This window comes from Protomyctophum parallelum (genome assembly GCF_964188405.1).
Source record: "Protomyctophum parallelum genome assembly, chromosome: 18".
In the NCBI taxonomy this organism is placed as follows: domain Eukaryota; kingdom Metazoa; phylum Chordata; class Actinopteri; order Myctophiformes; family Myctophidae; genus Protomyctophum; species Protomyctophum parallelum.
In genome coordinates, this window is record NC_139716.1 from 30,065,165 (window position 1) to 30,087,305 (window position 22,141).

The following is a 22,141-nucleotide window of genomic DNA, read 5'->3' on the forward strand; positions in this document are numbered from 1 at the left end:
GAGTCGAGTTTAACAATTTCATGGTTTAATTGTTTAAAACACTCTGGATTTTACTGTGTACCATAACAACAGACAATGCCTCAAAGAAAACATCAAAGAATAGCTTACTCTGGGAAAAAAAGGTCCTCCTGTTAATTTTGAAAGACAGACAAAAAAACGCTGCAACGTCTTTCCTTACATGGCACACAGCCAGTAGTTCCTAGAAAGAACAGGAGAACAGGACATTGCAAAATCACCCAATCTTAAAAAGTTCCATATGCATGACGTTTTTACAGTGTGTGAGGTTATAGCTGCTTTCACTTATGTAACTCCGTTTGTAGGTAAAAGGTGAAGGGGTGATAAACAAACTGGACATTTTGTCACTGCGTTGACATCTTTATTGTGGCAGTGGTGGTCCTTGGTGTCTGACCTTTGACGTCTATGAAAAAGATGCATGGCTGTGCTTTGGACTCAGCACTTTTCCTCTGTTGCGTCTGATTCCCTGTGCTTAAGCAACAGGAAAAAAAGTTGTACGACTACAGCAAAGGCACTGGTTTGGACTGGTTTGAGTCAGTCTGCAGTATTTAGACTTGTGTGTCTGCAGTCGGGTGTTTGTGTAATGAATGCATTTTTGCTTGTGTCTGTCTGTATGTGTGTGTGTGTGTGTGTGTGTGCGCATGCGTGCGCGTGTGTCTGTATGTACACGAACATGCGTGCGTCTGCATCCTTTTGTTTGTGTAAGTGTGCCTCTTAAGTGTGTCCGAGTATACGCGTACAAGTGTGTGTGTGGTTCGTGTGTTTCACATGCTGACTACGGTGGAACTCCCATGTTTCCTGTTCGTCCCTTTACTTCCCTAGCTGGGACCAGACGAGGAGTGAACGTGACCCCTTTCTAAAACTCACTTCTGCCAAATTGTCCCCCTCAACGAGGGATCCATGCGACCTTTATTGTCAGAGCAGAGGCCTCTCTTTTGCTGACCTTGACATATAAATGCACAGAAACTCGTTTGAGGCCATGGAAAAAAGTGTCATACTTTTCCATGTCGTTTCGTTGTCACCTCTGTCACCTGAGAGGAACTCTTTCTTCTCCTGTACTCTCACTACTGTAGGCCTCTGCAGAAAACTACAGTAGGATATTTGTATATCTTATAGAGCAGGGGTGGGAAACTTTGACGATGGAGAGGGCCACTATATTTCCACATTGCATATTTCTGTTGTAGCAAAAATAGCTGATCTACGAGCTCAAAACGTGTCGCAGTGTGGTTGAAAAGTGGTGTAGTGGTCCTTTAAGCTACATATATAGACTGAAGTAATTAAAGCGGGTCATGTGTGCATGTTTGGAATTGTAAACAGCTGAAATCAACAATATATCAATATTGTGACATTAACCTGCGGGCCACATTAAGTGACGGTGGGGGCCGCATGTGGCCCCCGGACCGCCAGTTGCCCGACATGTATGTTGTATAGTGAACGTTATTGTATATAGCCATTTTTTACACGGGACCTCATGTGACGCTTTGGTTTTAAAAACGGCGTTCGGAGCAGATTTCTGTTCCCCTTCACCTTGCGGTTTATTAGCAGTGCACTGACTGCACACACACTATGGCAGGAGGTTTTAGCTGAAGCTTACCGAGACTGATGCCACATTAGACAAATGGGTTTAATGCTTTGGATCAGCCCTCCTGAACTGAACAAAGATATTCCATTAACAGCCGTGGACTTATAATTACATGTTAACCCATTTTGGACTGATGTCGATAAAAAAAAGTCTTCTAATTCCTAATAGTTTTCTGAAAAACCCCATGTTTCTATGTCATTTGAGCTCAAACTTTTTCACGTCAAGGACCCCCAGAATTATCTCTATTGGGCCACGGACCCCCCCATCTCAAAATATGTCGTTTCCAGGGACCCCCCCCCCCCAGAGGCAAATATTTCAGTTAAAAATGTTCTGCTCTGAAATATACGTTCAAAGATTTGCACCACATTTTCACGACTTTTCAAAAATAGCAGATCTACAAGCTCATAGCGCCACCGAGTGGCGCGCTATGAGCTTGTAAATCTGCTATTTTTCAATAGCTAAATTATCACCAAATGGGGTTCTCGCCCAAAATGGGTTAATACCCTAATCAGCGTGATACCGCTCCCTTCCAAATTCCTAAAGCCATGGGATGACCTGCGATCTGGGCCTGCAGCCAGAACCCTCTGGTGTATCACCTCAGCAGCCCGGCAGTGTACACTGTACAGTACAGTGTACTGTACGGAGACAGGCTGGGCCGTAATGGGTTCAAACAAGCAGCAGACATAGAAAATGACATAAGCTCACCCAAGGAGATTGGGTTTGTTGATGTGATGAGATTGCTTCGTGAACTGAATGACCTTCTCTTTTCCCTTCTTTCATGGCTGTCCAAAGATCTCACAATGTTACCGTTTAAATGTCAGTGCAGATTTATAGGGCTGCGACTGTCGATTATCTTTCTTTTATATTAATATCAATGTTATTGATCCCTCTTTGGATTAATCAAATGAATCGAGAAGCACACTTTTTAGATCAACAAAATCTACCAAAATAAATCTGAATGGATTTTTTTTAATCAACCCAATTCGATTAGTCTGAATGACTATAGTTGAGCCTTATTTCATACTTCATCGTACAATTGTGTTGCACCAAAGCATATAGCCTATATCTACAAGCTTTCATTTGTGAAAAAGAAAATCGGTTAGTTAAATAGATGATTTGGAGCTCTCTCTGAATCAAGTTAATTCAAAATGACGTCTGTGAAAAGGAACAGAGCTTAGTTCAGCCGCATGGCTAAAGCCGGAGCAGCTAATAAAACAGCATTATCAGGGAATCTATTCCAAGTGGTCAAAAGTTCACTTACTGTACGTGTGTGTGCGCGTGCGTGTGCGCACGTGTGTGTGTGTGTGTGTGTGTGTGTGTGTGTGTGTGTGTGTGTGTGTGTGTGTGTGTGCATGTCCCTGTGTATGTCGATTGTGGATACGTGACTGCCTGAGTGCCTGTGCTGTACCATAGCCCCATAAAACCTTTTTTTTTTTTTTATATTGTACTTGTTAGCCCACTTCAAGGAACTTCAGCGGGCCGCTCACAGAACAAAGCCTCAGTTGAGTGATTGAGACAAGTCACCTGATCCCCCATCGCTTCTCGTGCATTCAACGTGAGCCGAATGTGGCCGAAGGAATCACGTCTCAAAGACTCAGGATGGCCAAAGAATCCAATGAAAGCCATACAGACACACACACAGCCTTATGAAGGAGAGAGCTTCTAGTTATTCGAATTAACATCAGTGCATCAATTAACCCATTTTGGACTGAGGTCAATAAAAAAAAAAAGGCTTCAAAATCCTAACATTTTTCTGAAAAACCCATGTTTCTATGTCAGTGGTGCTCAAGGACCATGTCAAGGACCCCCAGAATTATCTCTATTGGGCCACACGGACCCTCATCTCAAAATATGTAGTTCCAGGCACCCCCCAGAAGCCAATATTTTAGTAAAAGAATGTTCGCTCCGAAATATATATTCAAAGATTTGCGCCACATTTTCACGACTTTTCAAAAAAATAGCAGATCTACAAGCTCGTAGCTTGTAGATCTGCTATTTTTCAATAGCTAAAGTATTACATAATGCTTAAAACACCAACATCGGTTCCCGAAATGGGTTAAGCGATTAATTGTTTGCCAAATTGTTCATATATACTAACATAGATACAAGATACCAACGCGCCTCAAGCCTGCAGAAGGAGGAGAGGACTGCACTGGAGCAGCACGGAGGACATTTAGAGCCTTTTATTAGGTGCTAAGTATACAGAACGACTAACGCTTCGACCTTGCGGTCTTCCTCAGAGTCATAGAGTGCATGGCAGCATTTGGGCATGTCTTTATACAGGCTGGGGCTATCAATGAGCCAATGACAAGAGGCCATGTTACATGCAATAACCAGTTACTACCAGCAGTCTGTTAACAGTTAAGAGTGTGGCTATGGAAAAAAACGCTGTTAAACAGTTAAATAAATGAAGTGAAACAGTGATTCGAGTATTCGACCATATAAAAGCCATCAAAACATAAAAAGCCTTAAAAACATTTAGGAACAACAGTGCTCGTACATAATTAAGGGCCTTGTGGCCAAATATATAGAAAAGGGAAAATGCAGGGGCACAACAAGAACATTACAATGAAACACTCTCAAAGCAAGAAATTAAGACCTCGGGGACCGTCTAAAAAGGGGCATGACTATAGAACACATGAAAGGCTCAGTTCTTCATTCAGGCCATTAGGTTCTTTAAAGTGTCAAGTGTGTGTATCCACAGTGTTTCTCTGCGGAGCAATTTGTTAATTATATCACCTCCCCATGGTCGGGGCTGTGATTTCTTTCTATTCCCCAAAATGTGAGGGTGGCTGGGGACCCATGATTAGCAGCTTTATAATGCCTGGCCATAGCATATTCAAGGTTTTGGGTTCGAATGGCGGTTTTATGTTCTCCAATTCACAATTTTAATTGTCTTTTAGTTTGGCCTATATATATGCTAGTCCACATGGAGATTTGAGCATGTATATTACATGTGTTGAATTGCAGTTAATAAAGGATGATATTTTGTGGGGGTTTTTACCAGTGTTGCTAACATAGATACTTATGCACTCAATTTAGACTTTGAAAAGTGAAATTCACTTTTAATTGCGACCAAAAAGGTCGCATTTAACTATGAAACCTTCATGACCGTTTTTTGTCACTCAGAATCCCCATACATGGGGAAAGCTTGTCACTCAAAATCCCCATACAATATATGGGGGAAAGCCCCCATATATTGTGCCCAGGTCTCGTCACATCACTATGACATAGGTCTTGTGACATCGCTATGACATCATCAGGGATGATAGTAAATCAGTGATCATATCATAGTAAATGCGACCTGCTGTTGCAATTAAGCCCATAATACTGTATGGAGATCCCTGATGTCATCAATATTAGTATATGTATCAGAACCAGTTCTGACAATCCATATATGTTGATCCTTCCCCATCCATCCTTCCTCTTCGATGTCTACCTTTTGACTGATTTAAACTCTAGACGGGCCTGCCCCAAAGTTATTTGTGCAGCCGCGGCTGCAGGCCCGAAAATTAAGGCCCCTATAGCCTACTTTCTATATAGTATGGACTTTTTCTATAACCTTAACATATCACGGAGGTAACACTATTCCTGTTCACTCTCTCTTTCTCATTCTCCTTCCTCTCTCACACCTCCCTCATCCTTTTCCTTGCTGTTTTTCCTCTCACTTGTCCTTCTCTCTGTGCCTCTCTCTCTCTCTCTCTCTCTCTCTCACACACACACTTACCCTCTTACACCAAAACCCTTGGGAAAAACTTCGATCTTCCCCTCGCGCCCGTTACCGTGGAAACACAAGAGTGAGTCACCGCACCCGATTCCATGCGGCCAAGGTCAAACAATGAGACCACACAGTTGAGGGACCTACCTGGACAACCCACCTACACTATACAGTACCTCATCTGTGTGTGTGTGTGTGTTTGTGTGTGTGGGGGGTGTGTGCGTGCGTGTGCATGTGTGTGTGTGTGTGTGATCAATATGCTTCGCATCATATTTAACATCTTAAAAGCCCACTGTGTAACATCCATTCTGATGTGTTTTTAACACCTCTGGTAGCTCTGTTATCTGTTACGGCGCTGTTCCCAGGATTCAGTTGGAAACAACCCCATTGACAGTACAGTGCCGTTCCACAACGAATGCTGCAACATGGTCTTTATAGCACCAATGTTATTTTGGAATGCAACAGCTTCTCTGAAACTGTAATTGTTCATTATATTTCGGCGTGTGTGTCACAACTGTCAAGGGGAAGATACTCAAATTGTGTTTAGAGAAGTTGTTACATTAAACTATGTACAGTATGTGGAATGAATATTGTGGATGAATTTACAGGTGAAAGATTATATCACAAATAACTTTTGTTTAATTGAAAAGGCTACACAGTGTGACTTTAAAGACGATATGAATAGGCTGTTGAGTGTTGATCTATTCAAAGGCTTTTGCTGTCCATGACTGAACCTCCATTCTGATTGCATTGCAATGACACCATTTCCTATATAAACTAATGGGAAGTGGAACATGAGGTTTTAATCTCTGCAGCTAATAGCTTGTAATTGGTCGTGGAGAATGCCCGGTCTATAGCCAGTAGCCAGCCACTATACCATAAAGTTGTCCAAGTACATTGAATGAATTATATAACTTCTACTATAACACTATACAGCCATCACTAATCCAAGTAGTTCTTCCCCGTGTTTATAAGGAATATAATAATAGAAAAAGAGGTTGTAATTTGTCTGTACCGGAACAATAGGTATAGGTAGGGTTTTGTCTGCCTATGCACTATATGAGTCTGAGTAACAATTTAACTGGGAGGGTGTAAAAATGGGCGGGATGATTACACTGATAGAGAACTGACTGTGCTGCCAGTGCCAGTTTCCCATATCAATGTCCCTTCATCAGTGGTTTGCATTTTCACATCAAATGTATTTTGCCACAGGCCCCATTTTTCGAAGTGTCCTTGGGCAAGACACTGAACCCTACATTGCCTCCAATGAGTTGGTTGGTGTGAGCTCGCCACCATTGGTGTGTGAATGTGGGAAGTGAGGACGCTGGCGTCGACTGTTCGCCACTATAAAAATGCAATTCATTATTCATTATTTGAAAGGATTTTGTGCCAGGCAGGGACCCCCAAAAGTATAGTTGTCTCAATTCATTGTTGTCCTATAATGTCCAGTGTTACTGTATGGATACTGGATTTTTACTATACTACTTATACTGTATTGATATACTGTTCTTACTGTGTACATATATACAGTAGTCCTAGTATGGTATAACCTGTTGTCTACTCACAGTTATTAGTATTTTGTTGCTATACCTGTATATCTTGCCTTGTGTTTACTGCTGTATACTGTCATCGGCAACTGAACGATCAATAACTGTCTCTCTCTAGTTATATATACCTAAGAGGAGAGTTGTCAAATGTCAACATTTGTCAAAACTATATGTGAAAAGAAAATATAGCCAAACGTTTAGATTGGGCTCAAGTGTTCTCATTCTGCCGCATATATAGGGGACCGGGACCCCCTGGAACCCCCAAAGGATCCCTTGGGGGTCCCCGGACCCTGCTTTGAGAACCAGTGCTCTACATCAAACCAGGTTATTATAATGTCATTGAGACCAAGCTAATCCTGTTAGCAGGATGACTGTCTATGGTGGCATTTTGGCTCATGCAGATACAAAGACGTGATCAAAGGTTTACTGATTAATGGCTACAGGGAGTGGAGAAAGAAAGGGCCAAACCCATTATTTTTTTTTATTTGAAGAGAGCTCACAGGAAATCAACTGTAAAAAAAAGAAAAGCTACTGTATTTTATTTATTCACCATGCAAAGCACAGTTATCAACTATTTCCAGTTCAACTGCAGTTTGATGAAGGTGCAACAGGTATATTTTAACACAGACCAACACAGTCACCCTCTCATTACAAACGTACTGAATCTCAATAAATGTCTGCACTGTATCTTATCAGTTGTGTTGCACCTGAACCAGACCAGAAATGTGATCCCAATTCCCAAGTTCCCAACAGTTCCCCTGAAATTGAATGCCCTGCAAATGGCACCATCACAAGTTCACAACACAATGGACAACTCAACTGAACCTGTGCTCTGTCTGTCTGTCTGTCTGTCTGTCTGAGTGTCTGTCACTCTGTCTCTCTCACACGCACGCAATAAGTGTGAACATTATAAATAAATAAACGAAAACAACTCAAACTAACACAGGTATGTTTGTAATGAAATAGAATAAATAAATGTGTAAACAGAGCTATCACATCAAATATGTAGCCTAAAGTTTAAAACCATAGCTCACAAAACCAAAAGATTGTGCATCTCTCCACACACGCACACACACACACACACACACACACACACACACACACACACACACACACACACACACACTATAATAAATAATGCAAGACGGTATAGTAGCCTATAAAGGCTATGCCAGAAATGTTGTAGAGAGGAGACACGTACTTACCAACAATAATACCACAGGCGCTCACAAGACCAATTTCTTTTTTCAGGGCCACTCCACCACCTCCATCATCTCCCCCAGACTCCTTGCCGGTGTCCCCGGCAGCAGAGCCCGACGCGCTCCCTCGTTGCCTCGGACCGTCCGTCATGTTTGCTGCTTCAGCAAAGAGCGGCTGGCTGTTTCACTTCAGCACTTGATGCTGTCTGTCTTGAAGTCAGTCAACTGATCACGATGTCTCAATGTGCTGCCACAGCGCGCGTACACGCGTGTTCAAACGCGACTCACTGATCAATTGTCTTTTTTGGTCTTATAGTGTCTTTGCCTATATATAGGTTTTCGCACCCGTCTAAAAATAGCCTTCAAAAGGTCGCCAATCAATAAAAAAAATGATAGAAATCGACGAAAACATGTAGGCTGCTATAAAAAACAAAACAAAACAAAAAAAAATACGCAGTGCGTGTTGTAAAAAAACGTTTCACGCTGGTTTGTTATGCACAAAAGGATATCAGTCAGTCAAAAGTGAACAAGACCCGACTGTATATTGGATGTGGTACAGAAAGTGCAGGCGATATAAATAACCAGATTAATTCTCACACACTCACAGGTGGCCAAACCTTTCGTCAATATGAGCCAAAGTCACATATAGTCCAATGGTATTCTGCAATGCTAGGGCTATTATAGGCAGGAATTATTTCCTTTTTTCTTCGGATATAGGCTAACATGAGCCAAAACGCTTTCACAGCTGGTTCCTTGTTCCAGGTATGAGTTCGAGAAAAAAGAGCATCCTAGCTCAAAACAAAAAGCTGCTTCCGAATGAAGTTATAGCCTCAAATGGCAAATGACGAAAAGAAAAACAAAAAAAATGCTCTTTAGGGTCGCTCAGAACAGAGTTGTAAACATCCGAGCAGTGTTGTTGTAGCCTCTACTATACTTGGAGAGGAAAAGTATTTGAGTAGCCTAAATATAAAGTATGAATACAGTACAGTGCCGCCCCCTTTATGCCGTCTACCACGCCCCTTTCCATGCCTTCAACTCAAGGCTTGTTTATCTCCTTCAGAACGACCCTCCCATCTATAATATATCTTCTCAGCTGTTATTCAAAACCAGCAGGTTTCCCCCCTCCCTCCCACTCAAATATAACCACTCATGTGCTTCTAAGGAAAAACCCCACATGACTACCTTTTTCACCTTCTCCTTGTGTGTGTCTGTCTGTCTGTCTGTCTGTCTGTCTGTCTGTCTGTCTGTCTGTCTGTCTGTCTGTCTGTCTGTCTGTCTGTCTGTCTGTCTGTCTGTCTGTCTGTCTGTCTGTCTGTCTGTCTGTCTCTCTCTCTCTCTCTCTCTCTCTCTCTCTCTCTCTCATTAATTTATTCTATGTGGCAGCCTCATTCTAAATGCAGCCCTTTTAACTACAAAGTACAAGTGAGTGCGCTACTACACTGCGGGGAGGCTGTGATATCCTGCACAGTGACACTGACAGGCCATAAAGTTAACCGTCTGTCCAGCTGCTGCATGGCGTCTTCTTGTCCGGCCACATTCCTCCTCCTATCACACATTTATGTAAACGAGGGCAAAACATAACCCTTATCTTCTTAACGCACATGGAATAGTATTTGGATTATTAATGAATGAATGAATTCACTTTGTTTTTCAATGTGTGTATACCGGTATTTGTTTGTTTTTAATCCATTGGATTATAACAAATTGTAATATTTGTCATACAACAGTTGTGTGATAAACTAGACTAGAGCCTTAGTTTACACAGGCAAAAGCCCTGCTTTTATCATCACTTAAGATGCCACGTAGGTTTGTGAGAGAGGCTATATACACTATGATGACCTTGTTGTTCTGAGGCCCCATCTGAATACCAATGTCTTCACACACTGCTGATCAACACTCTGGGATATGGCTACTATACCTGAATCATTGATGATCACTCATCCATCATTGTGTGTGTGTGTGTGTGTGTGTGTGTGTGTGTGTGTGTGTGTGTGTGTGTGTGTGTGTGTGTGTGTGTGTGTGTGTGTGTGTGTGTGTGTGTGTGTGTGTGCGTGTGTGTGTGTTTGTGTGTGTGTTTGTGTGTGTGTGTGTGTGTGTGCGTGCATGTGTGCGTGCATGTGTGCGTGTGCGTGTGTGTGCATCTCGTATCATTGTGCACAGACGTCAGTCTCTCTGATAAGCATGAGCAGTGTTGATGGGCATCGTATCACGGCTATCAATTATGCTTAGACTATACGTAGATGGAGGGATGAGCGCTTAACCACACGTGTGTGTACTGCATAGGTCAAGCAGATAAAGGTCATAATTCATGACAATCACTATTTATGCTCCATCTTTACAAATCATGACCTTTATTTGAAGGTCTGGCCCACATTTACAACTCTGCAATAATCATACATATTACAATTAACAAGTAAGTAAAAGTAAAAATATGAAGAAAGTATGAGACAATAAAGAGACATTTGACCCAGGACATAACCCTCTGACTGTTTTGCCCTATGGGGCAAACTGCTCTGCGTTGTTGATGCTGTAACAAGATATAAGGGTGGGTCACTTACCGGTACTAACTTTATTGTTTGTTCACAACACAGCTTAACATGGCATTAACTTACAGACAGATCATGTGTCACCAAATTCAAACGTGTGTCTGATTCAGGGTGGAAATAGAGCGACGAGTGGTAGGATTTTATGCTAGCGTACAATCAGTGAAATATTAGACTTGTTGCAGTATAGCCAGTCTAATCATAGATGCAAATTAGTTGAAACATGACATGACAAATGACATGGTATAACAAAGCTGAAAGGTTTTTGTGGCCAAAACAATCCTAAAATCCTGTGTAATATTTGGGAACAGGTGCCTGCAGCTTGTTGCTTCAGAGCCTCAAGGCTTTCTCTGTTCAAAACTGGTCAAGGAGCACACGTCTGCTGTAGTTTTTCTAATGGGACATTGTTAAATGTTTTGGATTCATAGATTTATTGTGGTTTGCTGTCTGTCATTATATGAATAAGGTTTATATTATAGTCATACATTTTCTTCTATAAAATCATAAACATACAGGTAAAAAAATAAATGCAGATTTGTCCAGCGGAGGCTGGCCTTTCCTGAACAACTGATAATCTGTCCAGAACAAAAAGCAAGAGTTATATAACCTTTTTTCCTTCTAATAATAATCTCTCCTGTTGATCTACAAACAGTGCTACTCAGCACCAGCACTCTGTTGAGTGAACAGAATCACAAAGTCACCTTAACCACGTTCAACTTGGCGTCCCTATTTTGGGCATGCGAAGATTATTATATTTGTTTAAAAGAAAACTTTTTTCAAAATGTTCATTATATGATACGTACGTTGTGAGCTTGTAGATTGGCTATTTTTGCTATTTGTCATAGGTCAAAGTATAGGGCTAAAATGGTTAAAAGGACAATACACTACCACCATCCCAACATCTTTCTTTGTCTATTAAAGGAACACAATAATGGAAACAAGCCTGCAGGCTTTCTTGTGTCTGTATCCTTTTGAATGAATCAATGAATCAATCAATCAATCAATCAATCAATCAATCAAACACAGCTTTTGCCCATATACTTTAACGTACTGTTTTTATAATGGCTTCTGATATATGTTATATAATATATGTTATATCCTGCCCTGTCAGTGTTTTTGTATAATATAAAAAAAAACATAGGTTTTACATTTTACGTAAAAATATTTTAAGTAAAATATTTTGAGAAACATCAATACGTCATAGAAGTTTCATACATATTTTCTCCAGGGTCACTTTCGGCTATAGACATATCAACATGCACTTTAAAATGCTTTAATATGTGACAATGTAACATTTACAAAAATTATGATGCTGAAACGTGTTGGATTTCCTACATTATGTCTAACAAGTTGATTTTCATTTGTACGGTAAGGTACGGTACGGTATGGAAATTCGTACCGTACCCGGTACCGTACCGTACCACAGTTGATCACAGTTAATGAGCTAAATGTTAATGCTCTAAATGTGCCAGACCACCTCACCAGTATGTTCCTTTTATAACAGCTATAACTGGTAGTGTTCACACTACCCATCATTACCCTTACGTTACTGCGTTGACCCACATTATTCCTATTGAAACAGTCCTTCCTGGTTCAGTATGTTAGTTCAGTATGGTTCGGGCATGGGAAAAATGACCCTGACAACATCAAACTCTGACGTTTTGGTAAGGAGTAATTACACTGGTCTGGCCACTGGCCACCCAAGCATAGTGTTGCCATCTACATGTCACAACGTCTTATCTGAATACTACAGATGAGATGTCTTCAATATGCCAGTGGCCCATTTTACACTGATTATTTGTGTTAATAGACCTTGTTGTTGTAATATGCCCAAGGCTTGACTCACATCCCAGTATCTGTGCATAACATGATCTACAACAGTGTTGATTTTGACAGCTAATTTTGAAAAAGTAAAAAGTAAGCCTTGCCGAGCCCCATAGGGCAGGAGCCTATCTCCTGTTTCTGTAGCGTGAGGTGTGTAGCTAAATCAACTAAATCACAGTTGATTTATTCTACAAAAATGTATTTTGGCGGTGCCGTGATGGCATTGAAATGCCTGATTTATACGGAAATAGCAGATCCACAAGCTCACACTTTGTGAATGAAATGAACACATTCTACACAACTATACCTAATCGCTCTTAAGCTTTCTCTGTACTTTGTGTTCTAGTTTATACTGTATTTTACATCATGTTTTTTGTACGTATTCCTAGTTCTGTCTTGCCTGTCTTCAGCATCAGTTATGATCGTACAAAAGTATATATTTGTTTTCTCAATTAAACAGAACTACTGAAGTGAACAACTATTCATTCATTTAGGTGATGTTGATGAGAAACCAGAATTGCAGGCATTTCAGGAAAGCCATGGCTTATAGCTATTCACATTCACTGATTGAATCTGAATAGCTATTAGCTGCCACTGTTTCGTTGATTAGACTGTTTCAAAGCGTAATTTAAGCATGCGCTTCTTAAGTTCTTACACACGACTTAGAACATGGTAAAATGGGGTGCATACTTAGTTTAGACTAGTCATTGGTTAGACATGGGTTAAGGTTAGGTGTGTGTGTGTGTGTGTGTGTGTGTGTGTGTGTGTGTGTGTGTGTGTGTGTGTGTGTGTGTGTGTGTGTGTGTGTGTGTGTGTGTGAGGGTGTGTGTGTGTGTGTGTGTGTGTGTGTGTGTGTGTGATGGATGGATGGATGGATGGATGGATCATAGAGGAAAGGGAACACAAATGTCAAGTGTGACAAAGTGATTTATTTAGCATTTATGAACTTTAGGATATTTTCAAAGGTCCAAAAGAAGAACTAGGAGATTCTAACAAGTCAAACAGAGCAAAAAGCCCAAAAGCTGTGAATAAAAGGAGAGAATTGTTGGAAAAGGAAAAGAGAGATAAGTGTCTGCACTCTGATTTAACAAGGTCCTGATATGAGTGTGAACCTGAGTCAGCTGTTACTGGGACCTTATCACTTGTGTAAACCTGTCCTGGCCTGCCCTGTACTGTCACATGCACACACGCAAGACACATGCAGTATGGACAGGTGGAATAATTGAACACACGACATGTGCATAGTACTGTACACAACTACACATACTCTCACTCATCCTCTGCCTCCTTGGCGAGTGACAGAGTGGGTATACATGCAGTGATTCTCTTAGTTCTGTTAATGAATAACATGGTGTTTGAGGTTGGTTTGCTGCTCAGTGGTTGGGAAAATTGGAACAATAACATGCAAACACAGAGGTAATGGCTATGGGGCCAGCCAGTCGGACCATAGACATTGAGAGGTCTTCAACCCAGGGCCTGCCAGTAGGCCTTAATGGGTGGTTTAACAACCTTAATTATACAGACTGTATTACAGATGGCTTTATGCAACAGCCTTCGTTCGGATAGTGCTTTTGAGTGTCGTATACTAAAGTGCTTTACAAACAATGAAACAAGAATTGATAAAAATCGATTATCAGCTAAGAGGCATGATTTAAAAAATGTTCTCAGATGATTTACTGTAGGAGGCAGAGTATTCCGCTTGCTCCAAGGTCTTGCAAAGAATCAAGAATCATCTTACAACTTAGAAACTCAGAGCCTGATGATTTCCTATACGCACATATTTCGAGAACACGTACGCTACTAATTATTATTCCCACAAAGTTGAATGAAAATCCAACCCATCTGTTCTCAATTTAGATGATTATTAGGACCTTGACCTTTGACCTTTTCGACACAAAATTTCATCCGCTCTGTGGGGCAGCCTATATAGGCCTACTGACCATTCACAAACATCTGTCTTGCTGTTCTCAAGTTAATTTGTTACAAGTCAGACAGGCGGACGGATCGGATCGGAAAGGACGAATGGATGAGCAACCCCCATCCAGGCCATATTGACGGAGGTCAAAATGCACCACTGAATGACATGTTCTGCATGCCATCGGAACTTTGATCGATTGATTGAAAAATGTCATTCACAATATGTAGAACGGGACCATTTCAAACGAAAGCACAAAGACTCAGGGAGCTGAAGTTGGTCCAGAACCGCCATGACAGGACCTAATAGGAAGAACTGATCCACACCTAAACTGTACTGCCTCTCATCTTACTGGTTGGATCACATCGCCAGTGGCAGTGTCATATAATGTCTATTTGTCATTGTCGCTTGCTGACAAGAACAGTAAAGGCGATATACCATCGTATTACAGAATTATGAATTAGGCTTGAGTGTGAATGTTTCAACGTATACGTCACATGGTCCCGATCTAACGGTCATGTTGGATGAACGACGTGACCATTCAAATAAATGAGATCAGTAGCAATTCCTTTGTTTGATCTTGATGAGCAGGATATCCCAATTGCTAATTACTTCCGTCTTTCATCATCATCATCATCATCATCATCATCATCATCATCATCACCATGATCATCATCATCATCATCATCATCATCATCATCATCATCATCATCATTATCATCATCATCATCACCATCATCATCACTATCAGCATCAAGGAAGTTCATGTCATCACTGTCATTGTGGCTGATGAAAAGGTCAGGTCTATTGTTAGACTGTTGTCCTTTTTAATGGAATCACAGGGCTGGATCTGTTATGGATGGATGGAGGAACACCCTGTTCTACTGGCATGGGGGGGGGGGGGGGGGTGGGGGGGCATAATCAAGTTTTTTTAGTTGACTGTCATTTATAGATCGAACCTCCTGCATGTCTTTGATCATGGTCTTGGTCTATTATATGGATGGATAATCACCAATCAGCTATAAAAATCAAGTAATCCAAGAAACTGAAGCGGAAATGGGAACACCACCTGTGGAAGTTGGCAGCATAGCCGATTGTAGTGTTTTGAGCATGGGAAGCCGACATGGTGGCATATTCCTGTTGCTGCACTAGCGACCCCTGCTGTTTGTTTTCAGTGCCTGTTTAGCCTGGAGGGGATCTGGCCTTGTCCTGTCCTGGCGGTGAAACTCTTCAATGTGAGGAGAGAATTGGTAGACAACTACATGGCATGCATAGATGGTTGGCTGTGACAAGGACAAGTACAAGGTGTCATTTGGAACGACTATAATATGGTGACCTGGTGAGAGACCGTGAGACAATTGTCATTAACGTCCACCCCCCAATTTGCTTTCCATTATTCTCAATAAGGGAAGAAAACTAAAAGATTGGAAGGCCCAAAAACACATATTGTCTGATTCACAGTTCTATTAGGTTAGATGTGATCACTTAAGTTAAAAAGTCTTAATCCCTATTAGCTTACCAGTAAAATAAGCAGTAAGTAAGCAGTGGTCCCCTCCTGCACTCTAAAATCTTTGCTGAAAACTGCCAATCTACAAGCTCGCGCAGCTTGAAGATCGGCTATTTTCAACATAATGGTTAAGAGACTGCGAGCAAAGGCATGCAGGCTTATGGCGTCTTCCTCAGTAAAGCATAGGCCTATAGGTATTTGCTGACTAACCGTGACTGGGAGTCGATTCCAAACAGGACTCAACACCCCGACACATGGGGTCGAGAGGATGAGGAGGAGAGGAGGCAGGGAGGAGGAAGAGGAGGCGTATCTGTAATTATGTCACATGCACAGATTCTTTTCCATGGATGAACACAATGAACTCTTTCTGAAAATGGACAGAACTCCATGAATGCATCGATGGGAGCAATCAGCTGGTCCTGATTGAATCAAATAAAGTTGCTAAACAGAAATAAGTTTTTGTGTGTGTTTTTTAGCATCATAATGGATGTCTGGTTTTGTGTTTTTATTGCATTGTATGTTTTTATCTAAACAACACCACACAGGAAACAGGAGAAAGGATGTTGATGTGTGAGTGAGATATCGCCGGCAATTTTCCTAGAAATCTTGCAGAAGCCCAGCTGGACAACACATTAACCCCATGTGGGGTTTGTGTGATGTGCAGTTAGATATTAACGCTGCATGTATAAATACTTATACAGAAACACAAGAGGGGTAGCTTGGACGGCATGTTGCATGAGTCATTTATGGGACATCTGAGTAGTGTGTACGCACATTGATCCATTTTTACACTCTGAGTTATAATTATTATTGACACGTACACAGAGGAGCAGATGCAAGGGGTTTGTTTTTTGATTGATTTAAATATTTATTAACAGTTTGCAGAATTACAGTGCATTTCAAGCACAAACTCAATACAAAGACTGTTAATTGTGAGTGGACGACCCAATTAAGCATTACACTTGTTTACAACAGGGTCCACCATGTTCAATTCATCAACACATTTAGAGACGTACAAATAGACACTTCTATATAGTTTAAGTATGTGTGTGTGTATGTGTATGTGTGCGTGTTCGTGTGCGTGTGTGTGTGTGTCACAGCCGAAACAGTGAGATATGGGGAGTAACAAGTGAATTAAGGTGGGCGAAGAAATATTTAAAGAGGAATGGGAGAAAGAAAGAGAGAGAAAACTGAAAACAAGAATGAGGGAAGGTGGGATAGGAGGAGGACAGAAGGGGTGGAGGGATAGGGGGGGGGGGGCATGGTGGGTGGGAGAGGGGGCGTCCGTGTACAGTATGTGGGAGTGTAGATGGTAATTTGACCCCCGTGTTTACCATGCCTCCAGAAACATGTGTTCCGGGGACAACGTGTTCAAAATGTTCGCAGCCCAAACAAGCCCACCAATGCCAGCAAAAGTCCACAGCCGTTAAGACAGTCATGAACAACACATTTAATAAACAAACAAGCAAACAAACAAATCTCCCCTATACTTCATAATTCAATAAATCAGGATCTGAGCAAAAGTTGTCATAAATCTTTATTTTTTGCTATGCTTTAAAAGTCCCATAATGGGATTTAATTGTGTGTCAATCGATAAACAATGGTCAGCCCTCGTCCATTCACCAATTTGCTGGTATAGGCTATATGACTTGCCACAGTGAGACAATTAAATGGAAGATGACCGTCTTTCTTTGGATGTCTTTCTGCTGTGTGAACTATGGATGCACATCTTGTTACCTGGTGCAGATGTGGGTCATTGCCTGTGCCTGTCTGGAGTCTATCATGGAGGAGTAGGTGAAGGTGATATGGGACACAGGTCTGTGTGTCTACACACTGCTCCTCTGCACCTACATTGATAATGCTGACGATTCTGTAACTTACATCTAGGCCTACAGCTGAAGCCACACCTATGCTCATGTGAGATCAAGTCAAGTGACTTGATTGTGACATTAATGTGTTTATGGGTGTGTCAATATATGTTCATTCACCAACGTTTGCTATCATTGCTGAGATTACATGAGAACGTGCTCTGAGTCAACCTGGGTGTTAGGCTAGCTACCATGTTCAGGATCTTTTGATTTCTGTCTGCGGGACGTCCTGCTTGTCTGCACTCTGTGCTTGTCTTCCCTCCCTTTCATCACTCGCCTTATAGAGGAGCTGTGCTTCCGAGCTGTCCCGGGGGTTGGCAGTTGGCACGCGTTTCTCATCCGGCTTATTGTTTACCTAGAACCATAGCACTGTTGACCTTTTTTGAAACACAGCTATTACAAGAGTCAGATACACCTCTCATGGTAGAACAATACAGGCTGTTGCTGAAAGGTGACACCCTGTATCCGCCTACTAGCGCAAGCATATCATTAGATATCATGTTATCAAGGAAAATAACAAAGATACACACATGAGGTTTTCAGATTATCATTTATTTATACTACAGTTTGGGAATGAGCCATGGAACTCAAACTCAACACATACATGATGATGTACAGTACACAGAAACTACAAGTTAAATAGTAAAGATAAATTAGAGTTAGGTGGACTTAAAACTAGAGGCGTTGTTTTCCAGGTCACTTAATCTTTAGCTTTGCCTAAAATGTGCACACTGTATATAACACTGCTGACCAGCCCTGCCCAAGTGTTTAGTACACTCACATGTATGTTTAATCTATGATTGAGCGAAGCACATGTATGATCTGTGGTGGACAAGACAATTTAAGCACTCAACCCCACTACGGGGGCGGCAGTGGCTCAGGGGTAGAGTGACCGGATGGAAACCGAAAGGTTCCCAGTTCGAACCCGGGCTCCCACAGCGTTAGTGTCGAAGTGTCCTTGAGCAAGACACTGAACCCCTAATTGCTCCCAATGTGCAGGTTGGTACCTCGCATGGTTTCCCCCGGCATCGGTGTATGAATGTGTGTGTCCATGGGTGAATGTAATGCACAATCTATGTAAAGTGCCTTGGATAAAGGCTCTATATAAATGCACCATTTACTACTAGTATAGATGCTATAAATTCTGTTTAAAAAAAATAAAAAAGCTTTGTATTTGAGTGTGAGGGCTGGAATACTTGCTTAATACTTAAATATTCCAAATACATGCTTTTAAAAATACTTGAGTACAAATTACAACATAACATAAATTTTCTTTTTAATGTCAATGCATTGCTGAAAAATTTAAAATGGGCTTAACCGGCTGGTTGGCCGACCTCTGACGTCACACTCATAATCACCATGACTTAGCCATAACCATATAAAGAGTTCCCCATGCAGCTACGCCCAAATATGGGATGGGGAAGATTCATAGTACATCGGGTGGTTGTCTAATCTAAAGGGCAGACGCAGAGATCTCCATATATGAGCATATCAGCATGCCTATATATGGGAATATACTGATGGCGAGACATCCGTATATGTGGCCATAACAGGGACAAGGACTGACGGATACAGAGATCCCCATATATGGGTATATCAGTCAGTATGGGCTACGTTGAGGACTACGCATCGGCCTGAACCTCTAGTTTTATAAATAGGGCTTAAGTGGTTAATTCATAATGTTCTTAAATACGTTTGTGTCGGGCTTGTGAGGAACACAGAGCGGTTCTGGGGGGAGACACAGTGCCGCCTCAAGCTTAACGCCGGTCTAAACGCTTACATCATTTAAGAGATTCGTCTAAAAGAGCCCGCCGCCACCGCCACGAGATGCTCCGTTTAATAATCCTGCGGCTCAGACCGACCCGCGGCGGCCCCTCATGCTCCCGTGTCCTCTCCGCCTCTACGGGGCCTTATGGGCTTGTCCGCTCCTACTCCAGTCCTCCTCCAAGGTTCCATGGTGGTTCCACATCGAGGGGCGTTGTTGTGTGCAATGTCCTCAGCCCCTACAGAATGCCTCTGCTGCGGTGCGATGATCACCCTGCCAGCGGCGGCCTCGGCCAGCGCTTCTACAGCCTCCCGCCTCACCAGAGGGTGGCGCTTCCCGCTCTATCTCCCACCATGCAGACGGGAACCATCGCTCGCTGGGAGAAGAAGGAGGGCGAGAGAATCGGCGAGGGAGAACTGATAGCGGAGGTGGAGACGGACAAGGCCACGGTAGGCTTCGAGACGATGGAGGAGTGTTATCTGGCCAAGATCTTGGTTCCAGAGGGCACCAGGGACGTCGCCATAGGATCAGTGATCTGCATTACCGTCGACAGTCCTGACCTCGTGGCGGCCTTCAAGGATGTCACGTTGGACTCGCTGAAAGCCGCCGGCGCTGAGCCTTCGTCGGCAGCCTCCGCCGCTCCTCCACCTCCTCCCGCGACCAGTGCTGCTCCCGCCGCGGCCCCGGGCAGCTCCTACCCCTCGCACCTGAAGATCAATCTGCCCGCCCTGTCTCCCACCATGACGACGGGCACAGTGCACCACTGGGAGAAGAAGGTCGGGGAGAAGTTGAGCGAGGGAGATCTGCTGGCTGAGATCGAGACGGACAAGGCAACCGTTGGCCTTGAGGTGCAGGAGGAAGGATACTTGGCGAAGATCATGATAGAGGAGGGTACCCGAGACATTCCCCTGGGGACTCCACTGTGCATTATCGTAGAGAGGGAGAGCGACATCGCGGCATTCAAAGACTACGTGGAGACCGGAGGAGTGGCTGACGTCAGCCCCGCACCAGCCCCGGCACCGGCTGCTGCACCAGCTCCGCCTGTAGCAACGCCGCCAACCCCTGCTGCTCCAGCCGTAGGAGCCCCAGCAGCTCCTAGGAAAGGGCGTGTGTTTGCCAGCCCCCTTGCCAAGAAACTGGCTGCCGAGAAAGGCATTGACCTGGCTCAGGTTAGCGCCACTGGTCCCGATGGGCGAGTGAACAGGAAAGACATTGAGAGTTTTGTCCCACCCAAGGCTGCCCCTGTGGGAGCCGTTCCACCTGTAGCTCCAGCTGGCACCTTCACGGACATCCCCGTCAGCAACGTCCGCAGGGTTATTGCTCAGAGATTGACGCAGTCGAAACAGACCGTCCCACACTACTACCTGTCCGTAGACGTCAACATGGACCAAGTCATGGAACTCAGGAAGGAACTAAACAACGAGGTCAAAGCCCAGAACATCAAGCTGAGTGTGAATGATTTCATCATCAGAGCCAGTGCACTGTCCTGCCTCAAGGTCCCTGAGGCCAACTCATCCTGGCTGGATACGGTCATACGCCAGAACCACGTGGTGGATGTGAGCGTAGCGGTGAGCACGGCCAATGGTCTGATTACACCCATAGTGTTCAACGCTCACACCAAAGGACTGGCCGCCATCTGCTCTGACGTGGCCTCGCTCGCAGCCAAGGCCAGAGAGGGGAAACTGCAGCCACACGAGTTCCAGGGCGGCACGTTCACAATTTCAAACTTGGGGATGTTTGGCATCAGGAACTTCTCGGCGATCATCAACCCCCCCCAGGCTTGCATCCTCGCTGTCGGAGGTTCAGAGAAGCGACTGATTCCCGCCGACAACAAGAGAGGGTTTGACGTCGCTAGCGTCATGTCCGTCACTCTGAGCTGTGACCACCGGGTGGTTGACGGGGCAGTCGGCGCCCAGTGGCTCGCAGAGTTCCGCAAGGTCTTAGAGAAACCAGTCACCATGCTCTGATGGGACAGTACTGTCAAATAATATATATATATAGAGGCCGGGACCTCTCTTGATCCACATGTGAGGCTGGCCTATTACAAAGACACTCCCACTCTCCCTAAAAGGGGAAATGGCAGCACTCTAACCTCCACCATGTCCACCACACACACACACACACACACACACACACACACACACACACACACACACACACACACACACACACACACACACACACACACACACACACACACACACACACACACACACACACACACACACACACACACACACACACACACACACACACACACACACACACGTTGGACGATGCAATGCTGTGTCATAGTAGGACCTGTAGCTGCCTAAGACAATATGATGGCTAAATTGTTTCAAGCAGCTATAGCAAATGTGCTATTGGCTAAATAAAAGACAAGAAAAGTAAAAATAAGAGAATTGTATTTAATATTTATCCAGGCCTTTAGTGTATAATAGCACTCTCTTTAGGGAAGCACTTTCTGCCTATCATCTCTGCTATGGCAATTTGTATATTAGAACATTTTTACTTTTTAACCATAAACTGGGATGCACAGAGAGGTGGTGCTGGATGTATCATTGTCATTTGATGAATAAAAGTAAACCTGGTGATGGACTGTATAGGATTATTTGGATTCTTTATTAAACATTAATTTCTCTTAAAAATAATAAGTTT

General features: G+C 43.1%; 2 protein-coding genes across 2 annotated transcripts in view; one reads left to right on the forward strand and one right to left on the reverse strand.

Moving 5' to 3' along the window:
• The window catches only part of slc7a8a (solute carrier family 7 member 8a), a 38,032-nt gene extending 29,050 nt beyond the window's left edge, over positions 1-8,982 (reverse strand). Inside the window, exon 1 of the mRNA XM_083788598.1 lies at positions 8,068-8,982. Coding sequence (XP_083644724.1) covers positions 8,068-8,212 — 145 coding nt within the window. The 5' untranslated portion in view covers positions 8,213-8,982. The remainder of the gene's footprint in view (positions 1-8,067) is intronic.
• Positions 8,983-18,294: 9,312 nt separating this feature from the next.
• LOC310875505 (dihydrolipoyllysine-residue acetyltransferase component of pyruvate dehydrogenase complex, mitochondrial-like) lies at positions 18,295-21,584 on the forward strand. Its single transcript, XM_083788766.1, has one exon. The coding sequence runs from the start codon at positions 19,546-19,548 to the stop codon at positions 21,448-21,450; it is 1,905 nt and encodes a 634-aa protein (XP_083644892.1). The 5' UTR covers positions 18,295-19,545; the 3' UTR covers positions 21,451-21,584.
• The last annotated feature ends 557 nt before the right edge of the window (positions 21,585-22,141 follow it).